This window comes from Bos javanicus, chromosome 8 (genome assembly GCF_032452875.1).
Source record: "Bos javanicus breed banteng chromosome 8, ARS-OSU_banteng_1.0, whole genome shotgun sequence".
In the NCBI taxonomy this organism is placed as follows: Eukaryota; Metazoa; Chordata; class Mammalia; order Artiodactyla; family Bovidae; genus Bos; species Bos javanicus.
The window spans coordinates 7624218-7645323 of NC_083875.1; the positions used below are offsets into that span (position 1 = coordinate 7624218).

Here is a 21106-nt window from a genome sequence, read left to right on the forward strand (position 1 = left end):
GGTGAGAAGAAAAGTTAAAAAATAGAAAATAGAGAGGTAAAAATCTAAGGAATTAACTTTCAGGCTATAGATCCAATGCCTAGTTTACCTTGATACTTTTAAAATATGTTACTGGTGATACACATATTTTTGAAGCAATTGACTATTGCTATAAATAGAGTATATTGTGTCTTCTGAGAAATATGATATGAATTCTGATCCTAACCTTCTGTTCTTTTCAAAAAAAATTAACTAAGTCACTAAAACTAATTATGGAAAATCAAGATAAATTAAGAGAAAATTAAGATAAATTAATTTAAGAAAATTGAGGTAAATTAAGATAAAATTAAATAAGACAGTCATTTTATTTTAGAATTTTTTCATATGGACCACAATTCTTCAGGTAGATTAGTGTAAGTACCTATTTACTGAATTTATACCTATTTGATATTAGGTATAAATAGCAAAGCTGAATTTGAATGAGTTTCAAAGTTCAACTGTCAAGAAATGTTACTATTAATGTTTATATTTTGATATTATTGCTATATTTTGGTATTAGCTTTGAAAGGCTACATGGTCTTCGGAGAAATGTATAGTAAATAACCAAAATGTAAATTAGATCTTTTTCTAAAGATTGGCCACAGAAGTTCAAGGACATCTTTAAAAAATACATACACCTGATAAATAATTTATGGGAAATGGATCCCAGAGAAGCAAACCTAAATATTACCTCCTGTATAAATATTTAAAGGAAGTATGCATACATAAAAATGTAATCACAACATATGATTCAAACTACATTCAATTTACCTTTAAACCACCCACCAATTTGGCTGATGTAAGAACCCAGGCCATTTATTTTAAAAAGTGGATTTCCAAGAATCACTCATATAGTTCCTGGATCTGGAATTTGGTGTCTTAAAGTTGATTAAATATATTTGGGAAATGATATATCATAGGAACTTAAGTGGAACAATGAAAGCACTTACTCAGACATTTCAAAACACTCACTAAAAGCTAAAAAACAAACAAACCACTACTCTGTTTCCCTGAAATGCTCACCTTATTGAATAAAGAACATTCCCATTCTTGAAAATTCGTAACAATTTGTTGTCTGTAGTCACTTCATGAAAGTTGGCTCCCTTTTCATTGGCAAAGAACAAATCAGGTTTCCAAATGGAATCCAACATGGAAGGGTCTAGGTCTAAGGAGTCATCAGGGTATTCACTGTATGCAAGACGCGGGTCGTTCCATTTCTGACGAAGAAAAATATTCACTCTGTAATCCTGTGACAAAAGAAAGAAAGAGGGGAAAAGGCCTGTTTTTAAACGCTTTGAATTGTATGTGTTAGTCTTTCGGCTTCTCTGCCGCCGCTACTGCTGCTGTTAAGTCACTTCAGTCGTGTCCAACTCTGTGCGACCCCACAGACGGCCTCCTACCAGGCTCCCCCGTCCCTGGGATTCTCCAGGCAAGAACACTGGAGTGGGTTGCCATTTCCTTCTCCGATGCATGAAAGTGGAAAGTGAAAGTGAAGTCGCTCAGTCGTGTCTGACTCTTAGTGACCTCATGGACTGCAGCCTACCAGACTCCTCCGTCCATGGGATTTTCCAGGCAAGAGTACTCTGAATTATAGCAAAAACTGCTGACATCCTTGTGAGATTTCCATACCCCTCAATCCTCAGTCATTACCACCAACAGTCTCTAGTTCTGAGGCTTTGCCCATGTTTCTACATGCCTCCAAAGAAAAGGCCACAGAAGAGCATACTTTTATCATGCTTATATTTTGCTGTTCCATTCTATTTTTACTTTCTTGAATAAAATACTGAATTGCTATTGGACACTCAGAATAAAATATTTTAGAATCACTTATTTTAGTAGGTGTCCATTAGCATCCAGAATGCATTTAGTAAAATTTTCTTGAAAGCTGCCTATTCTGTAAAAATAAACATATGTATTGTTTACAATAAAGCCCCATTTTCTCATATTTAATATATCACAAAGGTTCTATGAAACTGGTGAAGTAGTAAAAATAAAAGGTGGTTTTGGAATAATAAAGGAATGTTATTGCCAGTAATACTTTAAGATTTGACTTATGAGATTTTCCAATTAGATCTTTCATAGTTGAAGACAATGGCATCCCACTCCAGTACTTTGCCTGGAAACTCCCATGGATGGAGGAGCCTGGTGGGCTGCAGTCCATGGGGTCGCTAAGAGTCGGGCACAACTGAGCGACTTCCCCTTTCACTTTTCACTTTCATGCATTGGAGAAGGAAATGGCAACCCACTCCAGTGTTCTTGCCTGGAGAATCCCAGGGACGGGGGAGCCTGGTGGCTGCCGTCTGTGGGATCACACAGAGTCGGACACGACTGAAGTGACTTAGCAGCAGCAGCAGTTATTAATGAAAGAAAAGCCAAAGATTCCAATCAAATTCTTGCTTATAGGTTCCAGACTAAGGTTCAGTTCAGTTCGGTCCTCAGTTGTGTCTAATTCTTTGCGACCCCATGAACCACAGCACGCCAGGCCTCCCTGTGCATCACCAACTCCTGGGGTTTACCCAGACTCATATCCATTGAGTCAGTGATGCCATCCAACCATCTTATCCTCTGTCGTCCCCTTCTCCCCTTGCCCTTAATCTTTCCCAGCATCAAGGTCTTTTCCAATGAGTCAGCTCTTCGCATCAGGTGGCCAAAGTATTGGAGTTTCAGCTTCAACATCAGTCCTTCCAATGAATATTCAGGACTGATTTCCTATAGGACTGACTGGTTGGATCTCCTTGCAGTCCAAGGGACTCTCAAAAGTCTTCTCCAACACCACAGTTCAAAAGCATCAATTCTTCGGTGCTCAGCTTTCTCTATAGTCCAACTCTCACTGGAAAAACCATAGCCTTGACTAAGGTACAGAGTGACAAAGATTGACAACCATGTGTTTGTGTTGTGTTTGTACACAGTAGGTAAGTACTATCTATGACTATAAAATTTTGAAATGAGCAAATAAACATGCAGACTTAGTACAAGCATAAGTAAAATGAACATTTTTAAGAAAGCTTCATTTCCATGGAAGATAGCTAAGGCTGGAGATATTCAGAGAAACAATATCTGTTTTCATCTATTTTATCATTCTTTTTTTTTTTTTTTGAAGCATAAGTTTATTTTTTTTTAAACTTTACAAAATTGTATTAGTTTTGCCAAATATCAAAATGTATCATTCTTTACATACCAAATTACCAGTCACCAGAATTGAATAACCAAACAATCAGAAAAAATGCTTCCATAATATTAGACCCAAAGATTGCTTATCTTGCAATGAGGTCAAATTCAGAGTTTGAAGTGCATGTTACAAATACATATGTTCCCTTGATCATTATTTTTGCACTGGGACTCTTATATTCTAACTGGAGCTGAGGTTACACACCAGAGAGTACTTTTCTGCTTTCTAGTTGCTCCATGTATCTTCCAAAGTGACAATGGAGCAGAGATCACTTCAACTTTCTACCACAAAACTCACATTGATGTGGAAATCTCACAAGCCACAAGGATGGGTCGTCCTCCCCCAGCATAGGGCTCAGAGCCCAAGAAGTACATTTTCATGGCTGGTGGTCAGGCCCCATATCCCTCGCTGTCCTGTAGTCTGTGCCTCCACCCTAACTACCACCAAACGCATCAGTGATGGGACTAGCATCAGTTTGCCTCCGCCTGGTCTATAGGGAAAGACTAAAACAAGACAAGTTATGATGATATCTGCCAGGAAAAGTAACTGATTATTCCTTTAAGACTGATTCGTAAGACATTTTTTTAAAAGCTGATGTATTTTTATATTGTAACTAATTTATTGACGGAGTACTCTGCGATGCTAAGAGTACTTCCAAGCTGCAGTGTATGTGATAAGGTGGCGCTAGTGGTAAAGAACCCACCTGCCAATGCAGGAGACTTAAGAGACATAGAGAAGGCCCCTTAAGAGACATGCCCCTGGAGAAGGGCATGGCAACCCACTCTAGTATTCTTTCCTGGAGAATCCCATGGACAGAGGAGGGTCACAAGAAGAGGGTCCATTGTGTTGCAGAGTCAGACATGACTGAAGTGACTTAGCCTGCCTGTATGTGATAAGATTTGATTGACTCTCCTCATCTTTATATGATTGATTTAGTGATCAATTTGATACAAACAATCGCAGATTCTTCCAGAAACACTTTTTGCTCCAAGAATGAGCTGGAAAAAAAGACATCAAGTAGCCTTCAGTTTGTTTGTAAATCACATAAGGAAAACATAGACTGTCATCCGTCAACACAGCCAAATATTTTCCTGCGTCCAGTGTGCTCCTTCTCTGTGAATAACCAGAACTATCTTTGTTTAATAATATGTCTAGGTCTATGGTTTAGAGCCAGAGTCCAAAGCATACCTGAAAAATGGCCATTTTCTGAAAACCCAGAAACTTAGGTTTTAACAGTCCACACAGTTTAGGTTTTGACCTGCCTGCAAATGAACGTTGTGATGGGAAGCTTCCCTATCAAACAATCAGCTTCAGCTTTTTGAAAATAGACATTTAAGCCCAACTCCTCAAGCCAATGTATCCCATCTATGCTCAGCAACCTATTATATTCATTATTTTTGAATTCTGAAAGGAAGTGAAAGAGTAGTCTCTCAGTCATGTCCAACTCTTTGCAACCCCATGAACTGTAGCCCGCCAGCTCCTCTTGTCCATGAAATTCTTCAGGCAGGAATACTGGAGTGGATTGTGATTCCCTTCTCCAGAGGATCTTCCCAACCCAGGGATCGAACCCAGGTCTCCCACATTGCAGGTAGGTTCTTTATTGTCTGAGCCACCAGAGAATCCCTTATGAATCCTGATCATATGTGAAAATGTGCAAAGACAGACAAGGGTATAAAATAACAAATGTGTATGCAGCCTATGGAGAAAAAAAAAAAAGTTAAATGGATTTACTAAAGTCAGTTTAAAAATCCAGTCATTCCTTGGATATACTTAAAGACTAAGTGTCTTTTGTTTGTTTTGGGTGGTTTTCTGTTTTATTTATTTATTTTTATTAACAATTTTGTGTTAGTTTCAGATGTGTTTTATTAATGGGATTTTCCCTGTTCTCCTGGCTCTGCTTCTATAAGGTAGAAAATGTAGAAAGGTCATATGTGAGTTTTAAAAAAAATGAGATAATACATCATGAGAGTAAAATCAATATTTTTATCTCACATTTCTAAAATCTACCCATTTATTAAATTCATTCCTAAGTTTTATAAGGCAGCTGAATTGACATTTACATGCCTAGAATCATATTTTAGGACAGAGACATTAATGATTCCTTTTCCCTAGAAATGTATTTTGTAGTAATATATATATGCTTGCAAACTCTTCAGAAGTTAATTTTATTTTTTCATCATTTTGCATGTCATATAATTACTGAGTTATTTCTAAATGTTGTACCAGTGTATTAATCTTACACAACAGTGATAGAAACATAATCATTATTTCATAAATATATAAAAACTAATTTTGACATTTTGGAGTCCAAATTTATTATTATTATTAGAATAGAGTGTATCATGTTATTCTAACTACTTTAAATTAATTGTGCAGGAAAATATTCTGTTGACCAAGTAAAATTATATACCACGTTTGGATTTGAAAATAAGCATCTATTAAAATGTGGTTTAAATTCCATATGTATGTCACATAGTAAATAATTACAGAACCACACTACACTTTCTCTCCTAGTATTTGAAATCTTACATTACAAGATACAAGTAAATAGTAATTCTATTAGGTAAATATTATAATGATTAATACACTAGGCTCAGAAGTAAATCTTCTTGGTATCAAATGTCAGCTCTCCCAGCGAATAGCTTTCTTTTTCTAAATTAATTTTTACTGGAGTATGATTGCTTTACAGTGTTGTGTTAGTTTCTGCTGCTGCTGCTGCTAAGTCGCTTCAGTCGTGTCCGACTCTGTGCGACCCCATAGACGGCAGCCCACCAGGCTCTGCCGTCCCTGGGATTCTCCAGGCAAGAACACTGGAGTGGGTTGCCATTTCCTTCTCCAACTACTGTATAGCAAAGTGAATCAGCTATACATATACATATATCCCCTCTTTTTGTATTTCCTTCCCATTTCAGTCACAATAAAGTGCTGAGTAGAATTCCCTGAGCTATATAGTAGGGTCTCATTAGTTACCTATTTTACGTCAATCCCAATCTCCCAATTCATGCCACCCACCTCTTCCCCACTTGGTGTCCATGTTTATTCTCTACATCTCTGTCTCTATTTCTGTTTTGCAAATAAGATCATCTATACCATTTTTCTATATTCCACATATATGCAATATTTGTTTCATATACAATATTTGTTTTTACTTTCTGACTTACTTCACTCTCTATAACAGTCTCAAGGTCCAGCCATATCTCTACAAATAATAATGTAGTACATATATACAATGGACTATTACTCACCCATACAAAGGAATGAAATCTAGTGAACAGCTTTCTATTCTTTCTGTACCTTGTTTGATCAACGGTGAGACAGGGATGATTATAACACCACTTCCTCTGATAGGGCTCTTGTGAGCACTGGATTGATCTACGTGAAGCACTTGGAACCACATTCACTAAATGTTAGACTCTCAAAATTAACAGCTATAGTAAACAGAAATTTGCTTGTATTTTCTGTCTAAATTAGTTTTGAAGTAGTAGTGGCATTTTTGTTTGAATTTGGGATAACTGAATTTGCCATGGAAGAATACGGGATGGATAACTGTAATGCTGAAATCTGGTGAATAATATCTTTGAGAATTTGCAAGACTATTATGATAAACATCATTAACTTTTGTATTTCAACATCTCTGTATTTTTATATTTTCTGTTTATTCCATTGCCCCTCCTCTCCCTTTATATACAAACATAGATACATATACACATATTAAATTTGTTCTGAGTATAAGTACAGTTTACATTTCACTTTGTGCTGATGTTACACTAGGTGCTCCGTGGATTCCTTCCACTATCCTCAGAGAAAATCTGTAAGTGTTATTAGGTGTACTTAACTTCACAGGTATGGAGAACAGAACAAAGACGCATTAAGTAACTTGAGCAGGATTACAGACCTATCAATGGCAGAGCTGTAATTCAGGCCCAGAAGCTGTGTTTCCAGAGTTTTAATGATGTACTTACTGACTGTGTGATCCACAGCCATTTATGATTCCCCTGTATGCAAACCAAACATTTTATAAACAAATACAGATTCTGGTCTATGTGGTTAATGGTGGGGATTTCTTGGTAAGGAATTTGGGGATTTACTGATCAACATGCTCTCTGATGGGAAATTACAAGCACTAAGTCTAAGTATGCCCAGACTAAATAATAGTTGCCACGTTGTCATTTCTCCATAAAAGGTACCCTGGTGGGAGAACAAATTTAGTGGAAAACATAACCCTATGTATTAAATCAGCTAAAATGACATATAGAATATTATTTTCATTTTTGCCTTCAGTTCAGTTCAGTTCAGTCCCTCAGTCGTGTCTGACTCTTTGTGACCCTATGAATCTCAGCACACCAGGCCTCCCTGTCCACCACCAACTCCCGGAGTTCACCCAAACTCATGTGCACGAAGTTGGTGATGCCATCCAGCCATCTCATCCTCTGTCGTCCCCTTCTCCTCCTGCCTTCTATCTTTCCCAGCATCAGGGTCTTTTCCAATGAGTCAACTCTTCGCATGAAGTGGCCAAAGTATTGGAGTTTCAGCCTCAGCATCAGTCCTTCCAATGAACATCCAGGACTGGTGTCCTTTAGGATGGACTGGTTGGATCTCCTTGCAGTCCAAGGGACTTCCAAGAGTCCTCTCCAACACCACAGTTCAAAAGCATCAATTCTTAGGAGCTCAGCTTTCTTCACAGTCCAACTCTTACATCCATACATGACCACTGGAAAAACCATAGCCTTGACTAGACGGACCTTTGTTGGCAAAGTAATATCTCTGCTTTGGAATATGCTATCTAGGTTGGTCATAACTTTCCTTCCAAGGAGTAAGCATCTTTTGCCTTATAAGGATGTATATAATTGCTAGCAACTAACTGAAATGACCAATTAGAAAAAAAAAAAAAAGTAGAGAGAAATAATAGCCTAATGTTAACAAAGCAAGTTAAGTGCTTCTCTTTCCTCTGATCCATAATTCAGTTCATTTTTAAATTTCCTGCTTCAGGAAATTTCTAACCCAGCAACTAAGCCTGCCCCCAACCCTTCCCTGCCCTCCTTCTCTACTCATTCCTGTGCCTCTGTCTCCTCCTTCATCCTTCTCCTCCTGCCCCTCACTCACACACACGCACACGCCACACTCAATCTTACTACCTCTTTAGGACCTGCTGCCAAGTTCCTGTTTTGTGGTTGTGTGCAGGTGTTTTTACATTGTATTGTTACAGATCCAAAAAAAAAAAAAAAGATGTCAACAATGCTAGCACTGTTGATAACTTGATACCTTTGCTTTTTTTTCTTTTTCCTACACACTGTCACACAGTTGAAATTCTATCCTCCCTGCACTTTTGCATCTTTCATTTCACTTAATGTATTTTAGCATTTCTTGGTATTCTTCTTATTCATCATTCCAATGGCTATATGATGCACTTTTTTTACACAAATACTTTTTCATATGATTGAATAGGATCTAGTGCATATGGAATTATGCAAGTTGTGAAAAAATTTAGTGCTCATTTATTTTCAATAGCCAAATAAATTTTTGCTTTATGTCTCAATAAATCTGAGCAAGAATTAGTATAAAATACTTATAAAGAATCTGTGGAGCATATTACCAGAAGATAATATTTCTGAGAAGAAAGCATTTAAATAAGAAATTAATATCAAAGACACTTAAAAACTCCATGTATTTGGAAATTAAATGTTCACTTTTAAATGATGGGTTTATCTAAGAAGCCATAACAAGGAAAATTAGAAAATATTTGTAACAGAATGAAAATGAATAAAGAATTTATCAGAATTTGTTGCAAGCAGCTGAAGCTGCCCAATGCAACTAAATACAATGTGGAATCTTGAATAAGGTATGAAAACAAATAATGGACACTAGCATAAAATTTTGTGAAATTTGAATAAAATCTGTACTTTAGTTAATAATACTGTATCACATATTAATTTCCTGGGCTTTTTTAAAACAACATAGTATTTATATTCTCAGAATTGGATTAGAAGCTTCAAGTCTTATTCAAAAAAATTTTTAATAAAAAATTACTTTTGGGAAACAAAAAGGCTTTTAAAAAGCTAAAATAACAAGCTTTCCACACTTTAAGCAGTAAAATTAAATGCCAGAGTAAATGGAAATATATCAAAGTTTTCAGTGAATATAAATTGGAAATCTAGGATTCTATTCATACTTGTGATTGTAGCTGTGGTTTAGTTGCTAAGTAGTATCTGACTCTTGCAGCCCCACAGACTGAAGCCCACCAGGCTCTTTTGTCCATGGCATTCTCCAGCAAGACTACTGGAGTGGGTTGCCATTTCCTTCTCCACTGTTCATATTTAGTCTAACTTTATTGAAGCTTTCAATGGCTAAGTCAAAGATCTCTCTTGGTAAATGTCATTTTGCACTTAAAAATATGTGGGTTATTCTCAAATATCTTTTGATATTGATTTTTAACACAATTCCACAGAGATAAGAGAACAGACTCTGTATGATTTCAATACCTTTAGACCATGAAATTTTTGCACCTTGTTTTATGTCCGTGGATATGTTCCAGTGTCTCCTGGTATATAATCAATGGGAACTTGAATAGAATTTGTCTTCTGCTGTTGTGTGAAACTGTATAAATCTTAATCATGTTTAAAAAAAGAAGATATTTCTAAAACAAGACTTTGAAAATGGTATTCTAAAAATAATCATCACAAAACAGAACAAGAAACACCAAACAGGGTATTTTTTTCTGGATCACTTGAGTATTTCCCAATTGACTGTAAAACTTATCATGTAAAATTGGGTTTATAGTGGCAATTATTACTGCCTTTCTTATTTATAATTTGATTTACTGAGATTGGCTTGACAAATTATACATTCACATACTAAATTTTGAAAAGGATGTTCTTTCCCAGGTTAAAGAGCTCAGTTGCTATCCCATTTTTAAAGATATTGATGATGTTATCAAAGATGTTGTTAGAAAGTGGTACTTAGCTTGATTAACAGAGAAGGCAATGGCACCCCACTCCAGTACTCTTGCCTGGAAAATCCCATGGACGGAGGAGCCTGGTAGGCTGCAGCCCATGGGGTCGCTAAGTCGGACACAACTGAGCAACTTCACTTTCACTTTTCACTTTCATGCATTGGAGAAGGAAATGGCAACCCACTCCAGTGTTCTTGCCTGGAGAATCCCAGGGATGGGGGAGCCTGATGGGCTGCCGTCTCTGGGGTCGCACAGAGTCAGACATGACTGAAGCGACTTAGCAGCAGCAGCAGCAGCTTGATTAAACTATTTGAAATTTATTTTACATTCATGTAATTTTTAACTTGATAAAAATTTGCCCGAGCATGTAATTATTCATTTACTTTCTGCAAAAAGTAAGATGTGAATACTTAATGGTACATACATGTATTTGATCATGTGTATGTTGAAAAGTTAAGATGTAATATGTTTATTTTCCATATGTTGAAAAGTTGAGATAGAATATATAAAGATCATGACCCAGATAACCATATGGGTGTGATCACTCACCTACAGCCAGACATCAAAGACTGTGAAGTCAAGTAGGCCTTGGGAAGCATCACTACGAACAAAACTAGTGGAGGTGATGGAATCCTAGTTGAGCTATTTCAAATCCTCAAAGATGATGCTGTGAAAGTGCTGCACTCAATATGCCAGCAAATTTGGAAAACTCAGCAGTGGTCACAGGACTGGAAAAGCTCAGTTTTCATTCCAATCCCAAAGAAAGGCAATGCCAAAGAATGTTCAAACTACTGCACAATTGCACTCATCTCACACGCTAGCAAAGTAATGCTCAAAATTCTCCAAGCCAGGCTTCAACAGTATGTGAACTGAGAACTTCCAGATGTTCAATCTGGGTTTAGAAAAGGCAGAGGAACCAGAGCTCAAATGGCCAACATCCACTGGATCACAGAAAAAGCAAGAGAATTCTAGAAAAACATCTATTTCTGCCTTATTGACTACAGCAAAGCCTTTGATTGTGTGCATCACAACAAACTGGAGAATTCTTAAAGAGATGGGAATACCAGACCACCTTATCTGCCTCATGAGAAATCTGTATGCAGGTCAAGAAGCAGCAGTCAGAACTGGACATGGAACAATGAACTGGTTCCAAATTGGGAAAGAATTACGTCAAGGCTGAATACTGTCACCCTGCTTATTTAACTTATATGCAGAGTACATCATGCAAAATGCTGGGCTGGATGAAGCACAAGCTGGAATCAAGATTGCTGGGAGAAATATCAATAACCTCAGATATGCAGATGACACCACCCTTATGGTAGAAAGTGAAGAGGTACTAAAGAGCCTCTTGAAGTGAAAGAGGAGAGTGAAAAAGCTGGCTTAAAACTCAACATTCAAAAAACTAAGATCACGGCACCTGGCCCCATCATTTTATGGCAAATAGATGGGGAAATAATGGAAACAGTTGACAGACTTTATTTTCTTTGGCTCCAATCACTGCAGATGGTGAGTACAGCCATAAAATTAAAAGACACTTGCTCCTGGGAAGAAAAGCTATGGCCAACCTAGACAGCATATTAAAAATCAGAGACATTACTTTGCTGACAAAGTTCCATCTAGTCAAAGCTATGGTTTTTCCAGTATTCATGTATGAAAGTGAGAGTTAGGCCATAAAGAAAGCTGAGTGCCAAAGAATTGATGCTTTTGAACTGTGGTGTTGGAGAAGACTCTTGAGAGTCCCTTGGACTGCAAGGAGATCAAACCAGTCCATCCTAGAGGAAATCAGTCCTGAGTATTCATTGGAAGGACTGAGGGTGAAGCTGAAGCTCCAATACTTTGGCCACCTCTTGGGAAGAGATGACTCATTGGAAAAGACCCTGATGCTGGGAAAGATTGAAGGCAGGAGGAGAAGGGAATGACAGAGGATGAGATGGTTGGATGGCATCACTGACTCAGTGGGCATGAGTTTGTGCAAGCTCCAGGAGTTGGTGATGGACAGGGAAGCCTGTCATGCTGCAGTCCGTGGGGTCACAAAGAGTCAGACATGATGGAGCGACTGAACTGAACTGATGTTCAAAAGTCCAGACAGAATATATTTATTTTAGCCAAAAACTCGACAGAATTTATTCAAGTTAAAAATATTGAAAGATAAAAGTTATTTAGAGTTGTCCAATAAATATTTATTTATCATGTATTGCTAACCTGGAATTTAGTTAAGTGCTGATGATACAATATTGAAAGATAATGTCTGCTCTCAATTTGTTCACTCTATTATAAAAGACAAACTTAAACATAATTTTTTCCATTACAAGTGCTATGTTGAAGTGCACAGCAAGCTATGGAAACATAGGGAAGAGACAGCTATTTTATTATGATAATATTTTACTAAAGACGAAAACAGACATGAGTATGTATGGACTTTAATTGGAATGCTATAACAAGAATAGAAAATAAACATATAAAATGCATTTTAAGAAATAAAAGATAAAGTTGATAATGCTGCTGCTGCTGCTGCTGAGTCGCTTCAGTCGTGTCCGACTCTGTGCGACCCCATAGACGGCAGCCCACCAGGCTCCCCCATCCCTGGGATTCTCCAGCCAAGAACACTGGAGTGGGTTGCCAGTTCCTTCTCCAATGCATGAAAGTGAAAAGTGAAGGTAAAGTCGTTCAGTCATGTCCGACTCTTCGCGACCCTGTGGACTGCATCCTACCAGGCTCCTCCATCCATGGGGTTTTCCAGACAAGAGTACTGGAGTGGGGTGCCATAGGAAGCTATAATACCAGATATATTTTTAAAGTAATCAAGTAGAATAATAAGTGAATGAAAATATACAATTGTTGATATTAAAGATATAGTAAATATGTAAAAGCATGTAAGAATCAGTTGAAAATAGAATTTGAATTGAATCTACAGCTAAAGAAATATCCCATGTTAAAATAGAAAATAGTTTCTTAGTTGAGGGGAAACAGGGAGTGACATGAATTTTAGGGAAAAATAAATATCCAAAAATCTTTGTGATGATGGTTGCACAACTGTGTGAATACTAAAAATCACTTAAGTCTATACAATTTTAGCTAGATTAATTGTCTGGCATTGTACAGTAAGCACTTATCACCTATACTGGAAAATACTTAGACTGGCAACAGACTTCTCCACATTAATAATGAAATTCACAACACAGTGGGTCAGTTTACTCAGAATACTGAGGAAATTACAGTTAACTTTGAATAGTGTACTCAATAATATAATCTCAAAATCGAAGGTGAGTCAGTAAAGAAAAATACACAATTCAATCTTGAACATTTACAAAATGGACTTCTAATTAATTTACTTTAAAAAGACAGTACAAAACCCACAGAATTCTGTTCTGAAATGCAAAAAGGAATGATGGATGAGAACTGGTCCAAGTGGATATAAATTTGACTAGTCTTTGAATTTATGGGGTTCAAATGAACTGAAAAATGGAAAAGATATTATCATATACTAAGACTAAAACCATATGTAGAGATACCTCTAAAATATGTTAAACTCTTTCATGCAGGACATTTCATAATTTCTTGACAATGTAAATATTTAAATGGAGAGAGATGCCATGATTATACAAAAAAGATTATATATTATGAGGTGAGCAATTCTTTCTAAATTGATTGTTAGATCCAGTGCAACTTTTTTCAAAGTCCATCAAGTTTTTTGAGGAGATTGACAAGCAAATCTTACAATTTGTATGATTATAGATTATAAGATCCAGGAATAGCCAAGACATGCTTATAAATAAAGAACAAACATGGAGAGATTTCATGTAATAGATGTTTAAAATGACTAAAATGCTGTAAGAGATTATGATATTGGTGCAAAGATAAACCTAATAGGACTAAAGGAAGAGCCTGAAAACAGTCCTTATTTGACAAAAAAAGTTTTCAGATGAGAGCTGGGTGCTTAACAAATGATTCTACTTAGGCCAAAAAGGTCACATTTTATGTCTACATGATACCAACCAAGAAAGCAAGTTTGGGTAGATTAAAAGTTCAAGCAGAATAGTAAAACTGAAAAAATAGAAGAAAATATAGCAGAATATTCTATGGCCTTGACATGAGGTAGATTCTTTAATAAATTCTATGATGTCAAAATTAAGAAATTCTATTCATTAACAGGCTATTTAAGGATAATGAAAAAAACAGACCACAATGGAAAAAGATATTTGCCACACTGGTAGAACTCATGATTGGCCATTGCCAGAATATAAAAAGGCTCACACCAGTGTATGAGAAAAAGACAAACAACTGAGTGGATACAGTCAAAGAAGAAATGCTGCACTGGACAGAGATCACGAATGTCCAATAAATATGTGAAAAAATGTTCAGATTCATTTGTAAATAAAGATGTGCTAATTAAGATATTGAGATACCATTTTAACCTACTGGGTTATTAAAAATAAGAGGTTTGATGACACAGATTTTGACAAAAACATAGAGCCAAATGATAGCCTATATACTGCAGCTGAAAATTGACACTGTAATTTTTTACAAAAAGTGTATTGTAAATTTGAATACTCAATTATACAAATTATAATTAAATACTCAATTATAATACAAATTATCCTGAGTATGTGAATACTCAGGATACCAAAATTTTAGTTCTAAGTATAAATCTTAAAGAAATCCTTCCACTTGTGCACCAGGTGATATTAACAAAATATTTATAGCAGCACTGTTAGTGATAGTGAAAAACAAAACAAAAACTGGAACCAATCCAAATATTCATTGGCAGAAAAATGTATAATATATTATAATATGTCAAAAAAAAAGATACCATATAACAGTGAATATGAATTAATACTACTATTTGCAATGAGGATAAATCTTAGAAATGTTAAATTTAGTAAAAAAAATAAAATAAATGTTATAGCTCCACTTTTGTAAAATTAAAAACCAAGCAATGTCTCTCTCTCTCTCTCATCTATCAACCTACCTACCAATCTATCTATCTGTGTCTCTTTCCATCTCTCTAATAAAATTTTGAGAGCAAAAGAATTATAAACACAAAATGGTTCACAGTGGTAACCTACGGAGACCTTAGGAGAATGGGATTTGGGAAGGGTTACATAGGTATGTTTAATATTGGTAACGTTTCAGTTTTGAAATTTGGTGATGGTAGAACAGTGTGTTATTGAATTATACACTGACACTTACATACATGATTTATGTAACTACTTACCAAAATATTAATATATGAATATGAAATTAATCACTGGAAATGCTCATTGGAACTACCATGTTAATTCAGGGCAAATACCCTACATATCATAGTGTGTTTCCATTTATATACTTTCAGTTCAGTTCAATTGCTCAGTCATGTCCGATTCTTTGCTACCCCATGGACTGCAGCATGCCAGGCTTGCCTTTCCGTCAACAATTCCTGGAGCTTGGTCAAACTCATGTCCATCAAGTCGGTGATGCCAACCAACCATCTCATCCTCTATCATCTACATCTCCTCCTGCCTTCAAATTTCCCATCATTCGGGTCTTTTCTAATGAGTCAGTTCACATGAGGTGGCCAAAGTATTAGAGTTTAAGCTTCAGCATCAGTCCTTCCAATGAATATTCAGGACTGATATCCTTTAGGATTGACTGGTTTGATCTCCTTGCAGTCCAAGGGATTTTAAAGAGTGATCTCCAACACCACAGTTCAAAAGCATCAGTTCTTTGGCACTCAGCATTCTTTATACTCCAACTCTCACATCCACACATGACTACTGGAAAACCATAGCTTTGACTAAATGGACTTTTGTCAGCAAAGTAATGTCTCTGCTTTTAATATGTTGTCTAGGTTGATGCTTTTGAACTGTGGTGTTGGAGAAGACTCTTGAGAGTCCCTTGGACTGCAAGGAGATCCAACCAGTCCATTCTGAAGGAGATCAGCCCTGGGATTTCTTTGGAAGGAATGATGCTAAAGCTGAAACTCCAGTACTTTGGCCACCTCATGCGAAGAGTTGACTCACTGGAAAAGACTCTGATGCTGGGAGAGATTGGGGGCAGGAGGAGAAGGGGACTACAGAGGATGAGATGGCTGGATGGCATCACTGACTCAATGGACGTGAGTCTCAGTGAACTCCGGGAGTTGGTGATGGACAAGGAGGCCTGGTGTGCTGCGATTCATCAGGTCACAAAGAGATGGACACGACTGAGCAACTGAACTGACTAAACTGAGGTTCATCCATAGTTTTTCTTCCAAGGAGCAAGCATTTTTTAATTTCATGGCTGCAGTCACCATCTGCAGTGATTTTGGAACCCAAGGAAATAAAGTCTGTCACTTGTTTCATTGTTTCCCCATCTATTTGCCATGAAGTTATGGGACTGGAAGCCATATTTTCATTTTTTGAATCTTGAGTTTTAAGCCAACATTTCACTCTCCCCTTTAACACTCAACAAGAGGGTCTTTGGTTCTTCTTCGCTTTCTGCCATAAGGGTGGTATAATCTGTGTATCTGAGGTTATTGATATTTCTCCTAGCAATCTTGATTCCAGCTTGTGCTTCATCCAGCCCAGCATTTTGCATGATGTACTCCGCATATAAGTTAAATAAGCAGGGTGACAATATTCAACCTTGATGTAATTCTTTCCCAATTTGGAACCAATATGTTGTTCCATGTCCATTTCTAACTGCTGCTTCTTGACCTGCATACAGATTTCTCATGAGGCAGGTAAGGTGGTCTGGTATTCCCATCTCTTTAAGAATTCTGCACAGTTTGTTGTGATGCACACAATCAAAGGCTTTGCTGTAGTCAATAAGGCAGAAATAGATGTTTTTCTAGAATTCTCTTGCTTTTGCTATGGTCCAGTGGATGTTGGCCGTTTGAGCTCTGGTTCTTCCACCTTTTCTAAACCCAGATTGAACATCTGGAAGTTCTCAGTTCACATACTGTTGAAGCCTGGCTTGGAGAATTTTGAGCATTACTTTGCTAGTGCGTGAGATGAGTGCAATTGCATGGTAGTTTGAGCATTCTTTGGCATTGCCTTTCTTTGGGATTGGAATGAAAACTGACCTTTTCCAGTCCTGTGACCACTGCTGAGTTTTCCAAATTTGCTGGCATATTGAGTGCAGCACTTTCACAGCATCATCTTTGAGGATTTGAAATAGCTCAACTAGAATTCCATCACCTCCACTAGTTTTGTTCATAGTGATGGTTCCTAAAGCCCACTTGACTTCACAGTCTTTGATGTCTGGCTGTAGGTGAGTGATCACACCATCATGGTTGTCTGGGTCATGAAGATCTTTACTGTATAGTTTTTCCATGTATTCTTGCCACCTCTTCTTAATATCTTCTGCTTCTGTTAGGTCCATAACATTTCTGTCCTTTATTGTGCCCATCTTTGCATGAAACATTCCCTTGGTAACTCTAATCATTTTTGAAAAGACCTCTAGTCTTCCCCCATTCTATTGTTTTCCTCTATTTCTTTGTATTGATCACTGAGGAAGGCTTTCTTATCTCTCCTTGCTACTCTTTAGAACTCTGCATTCAGATGGATATAGCTTTCCTTTTCTCCTTTGCCTTTAGCTTCTCTTCTTTTCTCAACTATTTGTAAGACATCCATAGACAATTGTTGGGAGCCGCGTTAGGCATTACTGACAAAATAGAGGCATGGTCCCCAGCCCCCTCTCCTCTTTCCACAGGCATGGATCCCGGGATGAAGGAGCTAGGCCTTGTAATTCTGACTTGTCTTTTCCTCTCCTCGGCTGAGTTGACTGAAAAGGAATATTAAGGTGCTATTGTTCTTCAGACGAGCATGAGAAGGCAAAAAGCCTTCTGCAGTTGTGCTCAGAAAATAATTCATAAGGTTAATCAATGACATTTGTTCAAGGACTTTTACAAAAGAGTGTTCCAGGATGAGCACATAGGCCATAGCTTGAGGCCATGGGAGGGATTGATATCTGAAGCCTATTTGTGAGGAGAATGTTTATGGCAAAGCAGTTTACTGAATTTAGGGCTTAAAAATAATTAAAACAGTTAGAAGTTAAAGATTTAAGGAATGTTGTAAAGTTAGCATATTTTACTATAGCTTATAGAAGTTAGGAATTTTTAGAGACACTAGCTAGAAGCCTTTTTAAGAGAGAGTGAGCTCAGGATGTTAGGGGCAAACAGGATTTAGGAAGATAAGTAGTAAACTGAGGAATGTAGTATGAGCTACAATGTAATCACAAGTTAACTATAGGACACATTAGAGGAGGTAGATAATAGATGATAAGGCTGATTCCAAGAGAATCACTGAAGCAGGAACTCTGTTTGAAGAGCAACAATGGTTTATGGAGATAATAAATCTGGGAGAGGGGGAACTGAAAATGTCAAACCTCTGGCCTAATGTTTTTGTAAAAGTATAAAAGAGAATCTTAAACTTGAAATAAACAGGCAGTCCATAGAAAAATGAGAGGCTGTCTCACTGCCGACACGGTTCACCTCTTCAGGTTGAATCCCTGGTTGCTGGAGTTGGACTCCGGCAATCATTTTGCCTCTTTGCATTTCTTTTTCTTGGGGATGGTCTTGCTCACTGCCTCTTGTACAATGTTACAAACCTCTGTTCATAGTTCTTCAGGCACTCTGTCTATCAGATCAAATCCCTTGAAGCTACTTGTCACTTCTACTATCACCATAAGGGGTTTGACTTAGGTCATATTTGAATTGTCACCCTGCTCATTTAACTTATCTGCAGAGTCCATCATGAGAAATGCTGGGCTGGAGGAAGCACAACCTGGAATCAAGATTGCCGGGAGAAATATCAATAACTTCAGATATGCAGATGACACCAACCTTATGGCAGAAAATGAAGAAGCACTAAAGAGCCTCTTGATGAAAGTGAAAGAGGAGAGTGAAAAAGTTGGCTTAAAGCTCAACATTCAGAAAACTAAGATCATGGCATCCGGTCCCATCACTTCATGGGAAATAGATGGGGAAACAGTGGAAACAGTGGCTGACTTTATTTTTCTGGGCTCCCAAATCACTATAGATGGTGATTGCAGCCATGAAATTAAAGACGCTTACTCCCTGGAAGGAAAGTTATGACCAACCTAGACAGCATATTAAAAAGCAGAGACATTACTTTGCCAACAAAGGTCTGTCTAGTCAAAGCTATGGTTTTTCCAGTGGCCATGTATGGATGTGAGAGTTGGACTGTAAAGAAAGCTGAGCACCGAAGAATTGATGCTTTTGAACTGTGGTGCTGGAGAAGACTCTTGAGAGTCCCTTGGACTGCAAGAAGTTCCAACCAGTCCATCCTAAAGGAGATCAGTCCTGGGTGTTCATTGCAAGGACTGATGTTGAAGCTGAAACTCCAATACTTTGGCCACCTGATGAGAAGAGCTGACTCATTTGAAAAGACCCTGAGGCTGGGAAAGATTGAGGGCAGGAGGAAAAGGGGACGACAGAGGATGAGATGGTTGGATGGCATCACCAACTCGATGGACATGAGTTTGGGTGGACTCTGGGAGTTGGTGATGGACAGGGAGGCCTGGCGTGTTGCGGTTCATGGGGTCACAAAGAGTCGTACACAACTGAGCGACTAAACTGAACTGAACTGAATACCTGAATGGTCTAGTGGTTTTCCCTACTTTCTTTAAGGCTGAATTTTGCAATGAGGAGTTCATGATCTGAGCCACAGTCAGCTTCCAGTCTTGTTTTTGCTGACTGTATAGAGCTTCACCATCTTTGGCTGCAAAGAATATAATCAATCTGATTTCCGTATTGACCATCTGGTGATGTCTATGTATAGAGTGTTCTCTTGTGTTGTTGGAAGGTATCTGCTACTCAGGGATCAAACCCAGGTCTTTCTCATTGCAGGCAGATTCTTTAGCAGTTGAGCCACAAGGGAAGCCCTTTATATACTTAATGCAATATATTTTATGATTTATAACATGTTTTTATAAAAACATGTTATAAATCATAAAATATATTGCACACCTTATTGGAGAAGGAAATGGCAACCCACTCCAATACTCTTGCCTAGAAAATCATATGGATGGAGGAGCCTGGTGCAGGCTACTGACATGGGGTCGCAAAGAGTCAGACATGACTGAGCAACTTCACTTCATTTCACTTCATGCACATCTTATACTATTTTTTAGGTAGAGTGATGGCCCAAAGACATTTGAATTTCAATCCTCAGGACCTGTGAAGGTTTAACTTTATTTGGCAAAAGAGATTTTGCACATGTGACTAAGAACCTAGAGGTGAGTTATCCAAGGTGGGCTCAATGTAATCACAAGGATCCATAGGAGTGAAAAAGAGGCAGAGTCAGTGTCAGAGTGATCTAGTGCGGGAATGCGTTGGTTTAAGATGAGGGAATGGGACTATGAGCCAAAGAATATAGGCAGCCTCCAGAAGTTATAGAAGGCAAGGGGGTGAATTCACTCCTAGAGCCTCCAAATCAAAGCCCTTCAGAAGCCTTGCTTTCAGCCCAGTAAAACCCATTTTGAACTTCTGACCTCCAGAATCATAAGAAAATACATCTTTGTTGTTTTAAGCCACTAATTATGTGGCAGTTTATTACAGCAGCATTAAGAGACAGATATATATATATATATATATATATATCTTAAAATTCCATACACTCTCATCCTCACTTTTTAAAGACAGTTCTAGAACAAGTCTTTCTGTTTTTTCGGGGGTTTTTTTGTTAGTCATTCAAGAAGGTAGGACATGTAAGGCAAAAAAAATCAATGGATTTATAGCCAAATGAAAGAAATAACTCAGAATGTTTTCTGTTTATAAAAGTCCTAATCAGAGGCCCTAATTTCAAATAATCAGAAAATAGCTTTTCTTTCTAAAAGAAACAAGGATAAAGTGCAAACTCCCTAACAAACGTTTCTCTGGTTTAGTGTTATAAGATTTTCTAATTCAGTATTGCCAACATAGGTTACCATGCTTCACAACGTTGGAACGCAATAGGCAATAGAGGAATAATTGCTCCTAACATAAGCCT

At 37.5% G+C, this 21106-nt stretch overlaps 1 protein-coding gene across 1 annotated transcript in view; it reads right to left on the minus strand.

Moving 5' to 3' along the window:
* The window catches only part of GLRA3 (glycine receptor alpha 3), a 197534-nt gene that overhangs the window by 95350 nt on the left and 81078 nt on the right, over positions 1–21106 (minus strand). Inside the window, exon 4 of the mRNA XM_061424963.1 lies at positions 1042–1265. Within this exon, the coding sequence (XP_061280947.1) occupies positions 1042–1265 (224 nt within the window). The remainder of the gene's footprint in view (positions 1–1041; positions 1266–21106) is intronic.